Source organism: Littorina saxatilis, linkage group LG7 (genome assembly GCF_037325665.1).
Source record: "Littorina saxatilis isolate snail1 linkage group LG7, US_GU_Lsax_2.0, whole genome shotgun sequence".
NCBI classification, from domain to species: domain Eukaryota; kingdom Metazoa; phylum Mollusca; class Gastropoda; order Littorinimorpha; family Littorinidae; genus Littorina; species Littorina saxatilis.
Genome location: NC_090251.1, coordinates 11,091,788 through 11,106,886, shown reverse-complemented (window position 1 = coordinate 11,106,886; position 15,099 = coordinate 11,091,788). Strand labels below are relative to the sequence as shown.

The 15,099-nt window shown below is 39.7% G+C and overlaps 1 protein-coding gene across 2 annotated transcripts in view; it reads left to right on the top strand.

The window, feature by feature from the left end:
- Nucleotides 1–715: 715 nt before the first annotated feature.
- LOC138970666 (uncharacterized) overlaps nt 716–15,099 on the top strand; it is a 43,938-nt gene continuing 29,554 nt past the window's right edge. The window contains exon 1 of one of the 2 annotated variants that reach the window (XM_070343135.1): nt 716–1,495. In XM_070343135.1, the coding sequence (XP_070199236.1) occupies nt 1,275–1,495 (221 nt within the window). In that variant the 5' untranslated portion in view covers nt 716–1,274. Of the gene's footprint in view, nt 1,496–13,097; nt 13,533–15,099 lie in introns of those variants that run through there. The other variant, XM_070343136.1, reaches the window with a different exon arrangement.

Genomic DNA, 15,099 nt, shown 5'->3' with positions numbered 1-15,099 from the left:
TCACAAAAAAACATACACAAAGAAATACATTCTTTACACAATGCCAAATCAAATAGTTAAATACATCGAAGTACACTAATACAAGATTTATAAAGTTTTCTGTACATATACTTGAATTAATTCTTCGTATACACATACTTACTGGAAGCGAAGAGGTTAAAGGTAGAGACAAACGTGTACAGAGATAGCAATAATATTAATTGATTTACAGTTTTGTGAAGACCTCTTCATGCCCACGTTGTGATGACATCTAGATCATCCTCACAAATTATTATACCTACCGTCTTATTACACCCATATCACAGGGGCTTGACAAATAGTCGCTAACACTTGTACTTTTATATATTAGTCGTGTATGTGTTTCTGTGATAAACATTGGGGATGTATTTTATGTACGCGGCCCAGCAGCCAATTAAAGTTGGTCTTGTGTAGCTCTTTGGAATTGATCTATCCATTGGTCGGTTCACTTTCACGTAGGCTGGATTGCGTATGTGGATTTGGACTCTTCCGCCATGTAGAAAAATAAGCTTAGTTAGCTTTGTTCCGTAATCAAATGAATATGCAAATATGTAAATTGTACGTACGTGCCATGTACAATTCTTCCATATTCGTTTTCTAGGCGTGGAACTGTTTGTTACAAATTCTGTGATTGGTTGACTTTGCTGCTATGTAATACGATGCGTCATACGAGTAGTGAGTGTGTAGACATGGCAGCAAGGCGTCTTGAGGAAAAGACGTCAGAGCAAAACTTGCGGCAGACGTTTTGAAAATAAGCATGTGATCTAGACACTCCAACGTGCTCTTGTCTTTTTCTCTTCGACAAAAGAGAATCTGCATAGAACTGACAGTAAGAAACGATTTTTGCTCGAAAAAAAATCATCATAAGCAAAAACATAGCACATTTTGAATAAAAAAAAGTTCGTCTGTTCTTCATCGAACGTGTAGGACCGTGCGAACTTCACAGGGACATAACAAGACACAATTTTCAAACAAAGAACAGGCTTCCAGCAATACAACTAGCGCAATTTTTCTGAGTCTTCAACAAAGTTTTAAAAAAAAGTTGTTTTAAAAAACGTCGCAAAAAGAGAACAGGTAGCAGCCTACATTTAGACACACACAAAAACACCAAAACAAGACACAAAATAGGGGGGGAAAAGAACTGAAAGAACCCGAAAGCCTTCAACAATTAAGAGAAAATAAACCAGACAAAAGGTACAAGGCAACCAACAGAGAGAGAACAAACCCAAGGCGTTCATCAACGTCTTCCAATCAAGATGAGTAGGAAATACGAAATCCCGACCGTTTCCAGGTCAATCCTGGTGCCAGACCCAAGGAGCAAGGAAAACGGCATCAACGGCATCAATGGTATCAACGGCATCAACGGCAATGCTGGCATCAGGGCCAAGAGGGTGTCCATTGCTGAAAGCGTGGCCAGTGACGTCACAGACACTGCCGCCTCCCTTGCTGACCTCAAGCCAAAGTCCAGAACACGAAGGTATGGCTTGATATAAATGTATTTAGTACGACGTATAAACACACTTAGTACTGCACTTTCTTTTCCTCACTTGGTCAAACGTCTCATTTTTAATTTATTTGTATATGCGGCAATACCAGGGAAACCATTCTGTAACTTTCTGATCATGCAGATTGAAAAGCTAAACCTATGTGTAATTGTCTGTCCAGCTCTGCGTGTTTTGCCCTTGAATATATGATGCTTTTGTTTGTCTTGTTTTTGAATTTGTTTTATATATATATACAAATGCAAGATACAAAGGTATGGGAAGACTCAAAGGCACAGTTTCTCTGGTTTTTTTTTCTTGTTCATTGTTTTTTCGTGTTAGTGTGTGAGTGGTTTTTTAATTTTTATTTAATTTTTTTTAACGTATTCAAGAGAAGAAGGGATAGAAAGAGTCAGTTATTCCCTCTGTGCATTTTCTTTCATAGTGGGATGCTCGTGTTTGTCTTTTTATCTTCACATTCAGGAAACAAGGACATATGAAAGCTGTGAAACTAAGCTCTGTGCGTTTTAAAATACATTTTTTATTAAAATCCCAACCTTTCTGAAAAACCGTTGCGTTTCCCTGTTCATCCTTTAAAGTAAAAGTAAGGTAATTTTCGAGAAAAAAAACTAGGCCGTCTCTAATACTTACTGATTAAAGCAATCTATTTATTTGGAAGTAATTCTTCTTCTTCTTCTTCTTCTTCTTCTTCTTCTTCTTCTTCTTCTTCTTCTTCTTCTTCTTCTTCTTCTTCTTCTTCTTCTTCTTCTTCTTCTTCTTCTTCTTCTTCTTCTTCTTCTTCTTCTTCTTCTTCTTCTTCTTCTTCTTCTTCTGCGTTCATGGGCTGAAACTCCAACGTACACTCGTGTTTTTGCACGAGTGGATGTTTACGTATATGGCCGTTTTTACCCGGCCATTTAGGTAGCCATACGTCGCCTTCAAAGGAAGCATGCTGGTGTTTTTTTTCGTGATTCTATGTTTCACCGAACTCTGACATGGATTACAGGATCTTCTCCGTGCGCACTTGGTTTTGTGCTTGCGTGTACACACGAAGGGGGATAAAGCACTAGTAGGTCTGCACATAAGTTGACCTGGGAGATCGAAAAAGTCTCCACCCTTAACCAACAAGGCGCGGCCGGGATTCGAACCTACGACCTTCCGCTTGGGAGGCCGGCGTCTTACCACTAGGCCATTGTGCCGGTCGAGAGTAATTCGAAATTAATTCTCATAGATTTCTGTTTTATTCGCTTTTTCAACCCACCTTTAGATAAAGTATTGAAGGTACAATTTGAAGAAGTTTTCAGGCGTATTGAGCCTTAAGTATTGAAGGTACAATTTGAAGAAGTTTTCAGGCGTATTGAGCCTTAATTATTGAAGGTACAATTTGAAGAAGTTTTCAGGCGTATTGAGCCTTAAGTATTGAAGGTACAATTTGAAGAAGTTTTCGGGTGTATTGAACCTTAAGTATTGAAGGTCCAATTTTGGAGAAGTTTGCTAGCGTATTTAACCTTAAATATTGAAGGTGCAATTTTGGAGAAGGGTTCTGGCGTATCTTACCTTAAGTATTTCAAGGAACATTCGCCGTGGTTTAAATCGTATACATCTGCGATGATAAAGTCCAAAAGGCACCATAACCAAGCTAATTACATAAATCAATGTAAGTAAGGGAACGGTTTCGTTATGCAAACTCTTCTACGTCGGAGTCAAGATTAAGCTCATCGACTTATATTTGTAGTGCAAGTGTGTGCTAGTTTCAAATCTCTCGAGGAGCGAAAATGTGAGACGAAATGAAAAAAGAATTTACGGTAAAAAAAAAACGATTACCAAAATCACAACGTTCACAATTTGAATAACTGAATCAGTGAATGTCCAAGCTTTGAATGTTGTGCTATTCCTGATGTGAAGTGGTGTAATCATTTCTAACCCTAAACCAAACTGAAGCTTTTGGGGCAATGTGAGACCGTTTAAGGGGTCAAGCGTACCCGGAAAACAGACATTGGTGGGTGAATTCGTGTTGTTGATTGGTTGATTTTCTGTCTGTCTTGTTGATCTGAAAAACAAAGGGAAGTAAGCGCTCTAAATGCATTCGACATGTGCAGTAGACTAATTAGTGAGAGTTATGCGGTACCGATCTCTTGACACCTGAGAGAATTAAAGCATGAAAATCAACATGAAATGAATGAGGATGAAAATCGCTTGTTCATTTCAATGCTTGTTATTCTTCAGGTGCCAGGAGACTGGTTCCGTATAACTCTCGCTTACTCTATTACACACGTCGTGTGCATTTTAGAGCGCTAATTTCCCTTTGTTTCTCAGATAATATAATAGCGCTTGATCGTATTTATTAAGGTTGGTTTCAATGGTTGTCAGTCTGTCTGTCTGTCTGTCTGTTTGTCTGTGTCTCTGTCCCTGTCTCTCTGTCTCTGTCTTTCTTTCTTTCTTTCTGTCTGTCTGTCTGTCTGTCTGTCTGTGTCTCTCTGTCTCTGTCTTTCTTTCTTTCCTTCTGTCTGTCTGTCTGTCTGTCTGTCTGTCTGTCTGTCTGTCTGTCTGTCTGTCTGTCTGTGATCTGTCTGTCCGTCTGTCTGTTTGTTTGTGTCTCTGTCCCTGTCTCTCTGTCTCTATATTTCTTTTTTTCTTTCTGTCTGTTTGTCTGTCTGTCTGTCTGTCTGTCTGTCTGTCTGCCTGTCCGTCTGTCTGTGTCTCTGTCTGTCTTTCTGTCTGTCTGTCTGTCTGTCTCTGTCTCTGTCTCTGTCTGTCTCTCTCTTTCTTTCTCTTTCTCTTTCTCTCTCTCTCTCTCTCTCTCTCTCTCTCTCTCTCTCTCTCTCTCTCTCTCTCTCTCTCTCTCTCTCTCTCTCTCTCTCTCTCTCTGTTACAAAATGAAGCCCCCAAAACGAAACCAGTCTGTTTATTTTTCTGCCGAAAGAGCTTTGCAAACACTTTGGTCTGTAAATCTGCCCCAGGATCCCCTGACCTGGCAGAAGACTTGATCAGCCCGTATTGTTTCAAAACCTTCACCTGTCCTGTTTGCAAACAAAGCCTGAAGGACTTGTCAACAGTCTGAAGCGGATCGCCCCCAATGAACGCGCGGTTACCGGCCCTGGCGGACTCTTTTACAATAAACACAACATCTTGTTGTTGTGTTTTTCTGGTTTGGGTATATATCAATATATTGCTATTTCATATGTTACGTGGATTTTCATTGGTCAATTGGGCAAAACTGAGCTCAGTGCAAAAGTGATATCGACGACATTTCCGTCGATATCAGTTTTGATATCGACGACCTCTTCATTGCTTCCCCACTTCAAAAACAAAAACACCTAAATTTAAAAACAAACAAATATATATGAAAATGTAATTATCCCAGAATTTAGTTGAGCAAGTGACTAAAGACTTTTTGAAAGGAAAGACATTTTAAAATACTGAAAAGTACAAGAAAAGAGTGAACAAAAAGAAATAATAATCAGAGGGAGGAATATGGAAAAGACAAAACTGAGACAAATACTTTTGTAATTACTTTACAGAAAATACAAAATGTCCAGAGAATTAGCAATATATCTAACATTGACTGACTGTGTGATGATATCTTCTGCCATTGGTCTGTTTCGACAGTGATATCAAAATCTCGACCTCCGGTCTCGATTTTGATATCACTGTCTCAACAGACCATAGCAGAAGATATCATCACACAGTCCGTCAATATTGGGTAATATTTATCAGTCTCGGTCAGCGAGATCTCTAAAGCCTCAAAATTAACTGGCCGAAGTCGACTACGCGAAGTACTACTGTGCGAACGTGGCTGCACGGAGCCGGTGTGACGCCGTCATCTTGGCCCCGCCGTCATCTTGGCCCCGCCGTCATCTTGGCCCCGCCGTCATCTTGGCCCCGCCGTCATCTTGGCCCCGCCGTCATCTTGGCCCCGCCGTCATCTTGGCCCCGCCGTCATCTTGGCCCCGCCGTCATCTTGGCCCCGCCGTCATCTTGGCCCCGCCGTCATCTTGGCCCCGCCGTCATCTTGGCCCCGCCGTCATATTACGATTCTCGGCCTCGTTGATCTTGTATAAACACCACACTGAACAAAAAAACATCCTTCGATAGTACTGATGAACGACCTTGGGTACCCTTACATTCGTGGGGCCAAATTTGTCCAACCAATGTTTTGTATTTAACTTAGAAATTTGATTCATCCTAAAACGTTTCCCTTCTCAGGGACGTAACCACTCGGTACACGTTTTCGAAAAAAATCGATTTTGGGGGTTAAATCTATTAAATTTCACCACCAATTTTCTTCACATGCAAGAAACTGACATGCTTTTCGTCCTTAAATAATTTCACTTCATTGATTTTACCAGGAAACAACATTTCAGTCTCGAGTATAAATCGAGGGGGTACTATGACAGCAGGGCCAAGATGACGGCGTCACACCGGCTTTAGTCCTGAGTTTTCGGTAAAAAGATTTGGGAAAGTCTTCGCGAAGTCGACTTCGCGCTCAATGAAAAACCGCCTTTATTTTTTTTCGGTTTGGGGTATTATTAGGCCAAAAAAAAGGTCCGTTTACGGTAACATAGGCCCAAAAAATAGGGTCGGTAGGTCGGGATTTTTTTTTTTCTTTTTTTTTCCAAAAAAACATATTTTTACGTTATTTTGCCCAAAAAACAAGATTTTTTTTCCCCCCCAAATGCCAAAAACAAGTCTAGGGTCGCGCGAAAAAACTAGGGTCGGTCGGGTTACCGTAAACAGACCTTTTTTTTTTGTTGGCCTTAATACGTTGCGACAACTAGTTAAGGCAATGTGAGGCATCAAAATTACCAAAATTAAACTTGAAGAATACATGGAATAACTTAGTTTTTTGGGTAGTTATTGAAGTGACTTATAAAAAGAAATGAAAAATGTGTGAATATTAAAGGACACAGACTCGGCCTCGGCTAGGTTGCTATGGAAACGGCATAAACAGCGCCATATTGGATTTCTAGGAAACGGTTTTACAGCAACATCATACATCAGATATTTGGCACAAGAATACACATGACTTATATCTACAATCATATAGAACAGTATTTTGACTAAAGACTACATTTGAATTTGAATTAATTTTTGAAATAAGGATAAGAATAAGAATAAGAATACTTTATTATCTCATAGAGAAATTCAGGCGTGGTACATAACAATAATACAAACAGGACATTGTTTTTACATAAGACATATAGCACTATATAACAGGGCAGGTTATAAACACACCTCCCACATACCTCTCTGGCCATTCCTTGCATTGTGCTTACGCATTCAGTCATGAACACATCCATGTCTCACTTACACATCGCACACATGGACATTCTTATACGCTCAACTTACCCATTCACACATGGACATTCGACCACGCTCCACTTACACATTCTTATACGCTCCACTTACACATTCACACATGGGCATTCTTATATGCTCCACTTACACATTCCCACATGGACATTCGACTACGCCCACTTACACATTCCCACATGGACATCTTTAAAGCACTGCGCTTACATATTCTCGCACACCTACGCGTATAACGGACTATGGCTAAACATCATTGCAAAAAAAATCATAGCATACAATATATCACAGAAAATATACGGACGTACATGAAACCAATACATACATGTACATTACTACTGATTGCACTGGCAGAAGAGGGGCTGAGTCGGGTATGTGGATGTGTTTAGAAATTCATTAATCATTGATTAATGATGCGGTTAGAAATTCATTAATCCTTGTTTCAAAATTTAATTCAAATTCAACTGTAGTCTTTAGTCAAAATATTGTTCTATATGATTGTAGATATAAGTCATGTGTAGCCTTGTGCCAAATATTATTCATTTCTGATGTATGATGTTGCTGTAAAACCGTTTCCTAGAAATCCAATATGGCGGCTGTTTCCATGTGCCCGTTAGTATTCACAATTTTTTCATTCATTTTTATAAGTGCCCTCAATAACTACCAATAAAACTAGGTTATACCATGTATTCTCCAAGTTTGATTTTAGTGCCGCACATTAATTTGCACTGCACATAGATACACACAGACACCTCATTATCAATCAAATATTGAACTCCGTATTCCAGACTGAATTTGAATCTGCAATGCAAAAGCAATGCTCATGGGCATAGACGGACAAGCCATTCTCAATCTAATCTCGCCATTATCATTGGACTCAGTGACCGAGACTGATTTTTTACGAGATAGCGGGTTAACCGAGACTAAGATTGTAGTTTGAAGTGCAGTAGGAAAACACGCCACTGCTCTAAGTTAATCATTTACACACCCACGCCTGAAGATGGAAACAAGGTCCGAAATCGAAGCTAACTTGGATTTATTGCTAATTGACTTGTCTTTCCCAGAAACGACGGCACTTGGTCAATGAAGGCTGCATGCTTTGTTTTTGGTGTACCAAGATAATCCACAGCGGTGGGTTTTCCAGATTTCTTGTGAAAGTGTGTTGTTGTTGTTGTTGTTGGGAGTAATTTAAGATATATTGTCAGGTTTCTTGATATATATGTTTGTGTATAACGATTATTTCAAGTAGCTGTATTTTTATTATTTTCAATCAATCAATCAATGAGTCTTATATCGCGCATATTCCGTGGGTACAGTTCTAGGCGCTCTGCAGTGATGCCGTGTGAGATGAAATTTTATACGGCCAGTAGATTGCAGCCATTTCGGCGCATATTTACCTTTCACGGCCTATTATTCCAAGTCACACGGGTATAGGTAGACAATTATTAACTGTGCCTAAGCAATTTTGCCAGGAAAGACCCTTTTGTCAATCGTGGGATCTTTAACGTGCACACCCAATGTAGTGTACCTTTTTAGTAAGGTTTATTGGTATAGAGTGGCCTTTTTTCAGATTTTAAGTTCAAGTGTTATAAAAGTTTGATGTCCGAAAATATTTTGGGTAGCAGTATTTTTTCTCATAATAATTATTGGTAGAAAGGCACTATTTGCGGATGTTTAGTCAGGTTTTAATAAGCGACAATAATTTCCAGTTTTGTTTTTTGTTTGTTTTTAAAAAAAAAGATTTTGTGTAAGTGTTATTGGTAGAGTGGCGCTATTTTTTTTTTTTTTTTAGTTTAAAAGTTTGTTTGTAGTTCGTTGTGCGACAAAAAAAATCAAAGGCCAGCATTCTCAGATGTTGGTCAGGTTCATCGATATATATCAACAATCAGTATATATCCAATCACTAGGTCTTAAAAAGGAGGGAGTCTTAAAATGGAGGTAAATTTACAGAGGTTAAGAACACAAAGTCTGAGAGAACAGGGTCTTAAAAGGGAGGGAGTCTTAAATTGACGGATTCCTCAGTAATCAGTCTCAGTGAAGACTGATCCCGTGTTTTCAGTTTCGGTCCGACAGATTTACTGAATGTTTTCATATTGCTGTAAGCGATTTGTTGTAAGTTGTATCCCCATCTTCAGTCCTTATCTTCTTTGTTGAACAAATAATTCAGCAAAGTAAAACTATCGATGAAAAATGATTAAAACGAACAAACACACACACACACACACACACACACACACACACACACACACACACATACACATACACACACACACACACACACACTAACACTAACACTAACACTAACACACACACACACACTAACACACAATATTGCTATTTCATATGTTACGTGGATTTCCATTGGTCAATTGGGCAAAACTGAGCTCAGTGCAAAAGTGATATCGACGACATTTCCGTCGATATCAGTTTTGATATCGACGACCTCTTTATTGCTTCCCCACTTCAAAAACAAAAACACCTAAATTTAAAAACAAACAAATATATGAATGAAAATGTATTTATCCCAGAATTTAATTGAGCAAGTGACTAAAGACTTTTTGAAAGGAAAGACATTTTAAAATACTGAAAAGTACAAGAAAAGAGTGAACAAAAAGAAATAATAATCAGAGGGAGGAATATGGAACAGCCAAAACTGAGACAAATACTTTTGTAATTTCTTTACAGAAAATACAAAATGTCCAGAGAATTAGCAATATATTTAACATTGACTGACTGTATGATGATATCTTCTGCCATTGGTCTGTTTCGACAGTGATATCAAAATCTCGACCTCCTGTCTCGATTTTGATATCACTGTCTCAACAGATCATAGCAGAAGATATCATCACACAGTCCGTCAATATTGGATACTAACACAAACACACACTCACACACTAACACACACACACACACACACACACACACACACACACACACGCACACAAACAAACAAAACATACAGCAGTTAGTTATCCAAAATAAAACAACAAATTTTTTCAATCCACAATCACGACTGAAGGACATTTGTCTGCACTAATAAGCTCAGTTTGCAAGGATGCAAAAGGGGAGGGAAGTCTCATGTCCAAGTATTCAAAATTGTCTGCCCTTGTATTGATTGACTCACGCTGACAGCGAATTTTGTGGTTTCAATGCAGAGACAATGCAACCCTGCTGGGTTTCTATTGTTGTCTGATTTCACTGAAGGAAAAAGTCTGACTGCGTTGGATTATGAACAATCGGATTTTAATTTTTGTTCTGTTGTGGTTTGTGTTATGAAAAGTATGTTGGAAAAATGTTGCGATCATCAAAAAGTGTGGCCGTGTGGTACAATGCTGATGCGTTATTTGCTTGTGACTTGATTAACAAATCTCTAAGGATTATTTTATTAATTGCTTCGAAGATGTGATGCCGTTGCTCTACAGTGCTATAGTGAATTTCTTGTGGCATAATAATAGGAGAGACTTACGTAGGATATGATGTCTACAATATGCTGACTGGTCAGTTAAATCGTTGCTTTGTTTTGTTTTTAATCTCTAACTTTTTGACCTAAATCTTGTCAACAAAAAGAATTAATACGCTCAGCAGAGGACGAGACTGTGCAACGTGTGTTATGGTCATACTATACATTTACAGCCGCGAACAAGTAAAGGCTACTAGCTGTACCGGCACGGTTGGCATAGTGGTAAGGCGTCCGCCCCGTGATCGGGAGGTCGTGGGTTCGAACCCCGGCCGGGTCATACCTAAGACTTTAAAATTGGCAATCTAGTGGCTGCTCCGCCTGGCGTCTGGCATTATGGGGTTAGTGCTAGGACTGGTTGGTCCGGTGTCCGAATAATGTGACTGGGTGAGACATGAAGCCTGTGCTGCGACTTCTGTCTTGTGTGTGGCGCACGTTATATGTCAATATTGCTATTTCATATGTTACGTGGATTTCCATTGGTCAATTGGGCAAAACTGAGCTCAGTGCAAAAGTGATATCGACGACATTTCCGTCGATATCAGTTTTGATATCGACGACCTCTTTATTGCTTCCCCACTTCAAAAACAAAAACACCTAAGTTTAAAAACAAACAAATATATATGAAAGTGTAATTATCCCAGACTTTAGTTGAGCAAGTGACTAAAGAATGTTTGAAAGGAAAGACATTTTAAAATACTGAAAAGTACAAGAAAAGAGTGAACAAAAAGAAATAATAATCAGAGGGAGGAATATGGAACAGCCAAAACTGAGACAAATACTTTTGTAATTTCTTAACAGAAAGTACAAAATGTCCAGAGAATTAGCAATATATCTAACATTGACTGACTGTGTGATGATATCTTCTGCCATTGGTCTGTTTCGACAGTGATATCAAAATCTCGACCTCCGGTCTCGATTTTGATATCGCTGTCTCAACAGACCATAGCAGAAGATATCATCACACAGTCCGTCAATATTGGGTAAAGCAGCACCGCCCTGATATGGCCCTTCGTGGTCGGCTGGGCGTTAAGCAAACAAACAAACAAACAAGCTACTAGCTGTGACTAATGTCAACACAGATTACTTGACCACAAGTGACCGCAGGCTACAAACACATATACACCTAAAGCGATTGAAAAACTGCTAAGGAGTCCGCTGTGCATATTCATATGCTTTGTGTATGTACAGTTACACAATAGTTAATATGCGTGTTTTGACACTTCTTTCAAAAACTGTGTATGTGTTCATAGTGATTGATCTTAGTCTATCTAACGAATGATTTTGAACTCTTGACATTTTTTGGTGTCAACTTCTTATACTGACTGATCTTCTTACAAGAATATGGTTTGATATACGAGACTTTCCTGCGATTTGAAAAGTATGATATAGTTTTAATACTTACAGATAAATCGCCCCTACGATGAGATGTAAAGCCGCGTATCCTTACGCACAGTAAAAGGTGAATACCCAAACTTGTCCGCGATCTTTTTTAAGTTTTGGACTCTTAACTTGCTCTTTTCTCTATGGAGTTGTATTATAAAAGATGACTAACAGGCTAACTAACGTGCTAACGTATACATCGGATGGTGTGACAACTTTAATTTCTTTTTTGGGACTTGGTAATTTTCTTATTTTTAGCTTCTGACGACGAAATGGAGTCACAACAGACAAAGCAAAGATGCTCATCTGCAGTAAGTTTGATGGTTTAACATCTTTAACTTTAAGTTCTTTTGATTTTGGGAGGGGGGGGGGGGGCTTCGTCATTTTTTTTATTTTTAGTTTCTGACCGCGAAATAGAGTCACAACAGACAAAGCAAAGATGCTCATCTAGCGGTCAAGTTTAGTGTAAACCCATCTAGTGTGAATCACTTTCGGACATTGATACGTCATCTTGTGCACTGTCCATTCTAAGTTGTCCCGATATAACATCACAGGCTCGGCCTTTGCGCAAGATCTTGTGTCACTGACCCTAAAATAGACATAACTCTTTTGTCATCTCTTTCACTCAAAAGACAGAAAGTGGCTATATTTTGATGGGATTTTCTCAGGTTCGGCACACTCTCTATCCGTCTCTCTCCGAAAGCCACAGGTCTGATTTGACAGGCGAAGGAAAGGAGACAAGGCTCTGTTTGACCCTAAGTGTCGTCTGCCCGGGTGACAGTACGGTCAAAGCTCAGTCCCCTGTGTCGAGACTTCGTCCAGTGTTTCTGCCATCCCTGTTCTATCTCACCCTGTCGATTGGCAACGGTTTTAACTACACCTGCACTGCTGATTTCTTCCAACGACTTTGTTAAAAGTCTTGGGTAAATCACGCTTTGTGGTGTTGGAGATATTTGAAAGTCTCGGTAAAACCCCGTGATTCTAAGGAGAACGCATTTTTCTGAGTGATACGTGTTGTGCAAAAAAGGACTAACCCTGTGAAAGTTTAAGTGCAAATAACATTCGAGACAAAACTGTCTTCGTTGTTGTGGTGCGATAATGTTCTGCTTTGTTAGTCAAGGTGAATCTATTTTGGTGAATACGAAGATTTGTGCAAGTGCCGTTTTTGTGTGAATCTATTTTGGAAGAGAAAGCTTGGCAGTACACCTAGTGATTTGTTGCTTCCTGTCTCCCTATCTCATTCGATCATCTTCAAGATTTCTGTGATTGGCTTGGATGGATCAGTTTCCTACGACCAGTTTCATTTGAAGTTCAATATAATACACATATCCTCATAGTGAATTGATTTATCCCATATCATTGAGGATTAACAGACGAGAACTTACATATCCAAAAACTGAACATTTGTGTGGATTTCCACGTTATGATGAACACTTACTGATGCACGAGTCGAATTTCAGAAGGAAGACCTGCTGAATACTGATTGACATTGGACTACTGATTATTGTGTTCGTTATTAGATAGTCTGTACATATATTTACAGAAAAGAACATTCATTCGAAAGGATCATAATCTCATTCCAAGAAAAGAAAAAAGGACTCTGTGATATTTTTTTTGGAACAAAGCATTGTACATTATCCACAAAACCTGCTGAATCAGCAAGTGAGAAAAATACCCCCAAAAAGGGAGGTAAAACGCAACAAAGGAGAAAAAGCAAGGGAGGTAAATCGAGATCAAAGGGAGGCAACCATGGTCCGCTACACGCCAGAAGGCTTGTCCCTAGCTCGGAGCATGTGGCCAGGGCAAAAGGGAGAGAAGAATGTGGTGATCTGCCCCCAAAGCTCCGACATTTCTCTCTGCAGACGACAGCGCCGCATTACAAGGTACGATGATCGACTGAACGGTCTGCTTTTGTTTCCTTGGTGTTGGGCGTCCTCTGCCATGATAACAGGTTTTAAAGTTTGGATTATCTGTGTTGTTGGAGGTGGACATTTTTAACTGTCAGTTACTCTTCCTGGGTCGATAGTGTTAATAGTTTCAATGTATTTGAAATCAATTTTAAGCGTAGTTATAAAAACAAGTTTAATTTGTATTGACATAACCATGAAAAGATTCCATTCACGTGTTTATAAACCTGTCCCAGTCTCGTCAAAAACAGTTAAAAATGTTGGAATCATTCAAAGAAAAATCAGTAGCTCCCTTTTTTCTGATCATTCCGTCAGCCTTAGTCTTTTTTTTTTTTACACTTTTGACCATTTTCAAAAACTTACGAAATTTAGACTGAAATTATCGATCCATTCCCATCCTACCATCTACACCACCCGCGAACCACGAAGTTCAGCAGAAGTAGCACAGTGATTGGCATATTTTGAAACTGGAGCAGCGAAAGCACTTTTCGTTTAATTTGTCATTTGAGACCTCAGACCTTGCCGGCACAGACAACTGAACATGTCTAGCGACAGGCACTGCATGCACGCAAACTTGCAGGTAGCAATATAGGGGACAGTGGCCTGAGATGTCCCGTTAGTGAAAATCAGCTCAGGTTATCAGGTGCCTGTGGAGCTAATTGTGGGTGTGTGGCCTCGCAAGGTGGAGAGCAACATGTTTATCCAGGGGGGTTGGACATGGAACGTAACAATATTCTTTTCGGAAGTTAATTCTTAGGGCCAAGAGTGCCTTCCCTTTCTTCCAGTATCTTGTGGCTTCCCTTTTCTTTTCTTTTTCGGAAGTTACAAGGGGAAAGAATGTCTTTTCTCTTCCTCCCTCTCTCTCTCTCTCTCTTCCCTATCTCCCCTCTCTCTCCCCCTCTCTCTCCCCGCCCCCTCTCTCTTTCTGTCTTTCTCTCTCTATTTCTCTCTCTCTCTTTCTCTATCTCCCCCTATCTCTCTCTCTCTCTGTATATGTCTGTTTTTCTCTGTCTGTCTGTCTGTCTGTCTGTCTCGCTCTCTCTCTCTCTCTCTTTCTCTCTCTCTCTCTCTCTCTCTCTCTCTCTCTCTCTCTCTCTCTCTCTCTCTCTCTCTCTCTCTCTCTCCAAGAGTTAAAACCACAAACATATATGGACCCACAAACCCCAAATAAGCAGCAACAACAAATGAACAAACGCATTGGCATTGATAAGGACATTAAACGCCGTTGTCTAAACAAACTTGTTTGTTGTCCCGCAGTGTAAACGCCAACAACAGTAATCAAACGATTTCTCTTCAATCACGCTGTGACTGAATGCGAAAAAGGAAGGAAGTGAAATCAGACCAGTCAAACGCAGGCAACACAAAACAACAACTGATTAAGTCGTCTTTGTACAATTCTATAATTATGTCTAATCCCATTCACACTCGCGTCCGGAAAAGAAAAACCGCCAATTAATTGTGACTCAAACCGCCAGCCATAATCCGCGTTCGGCTCAACGCACGTGCATGCATTCTGATCAAGGTCAAATGTCACCAAGGGGTA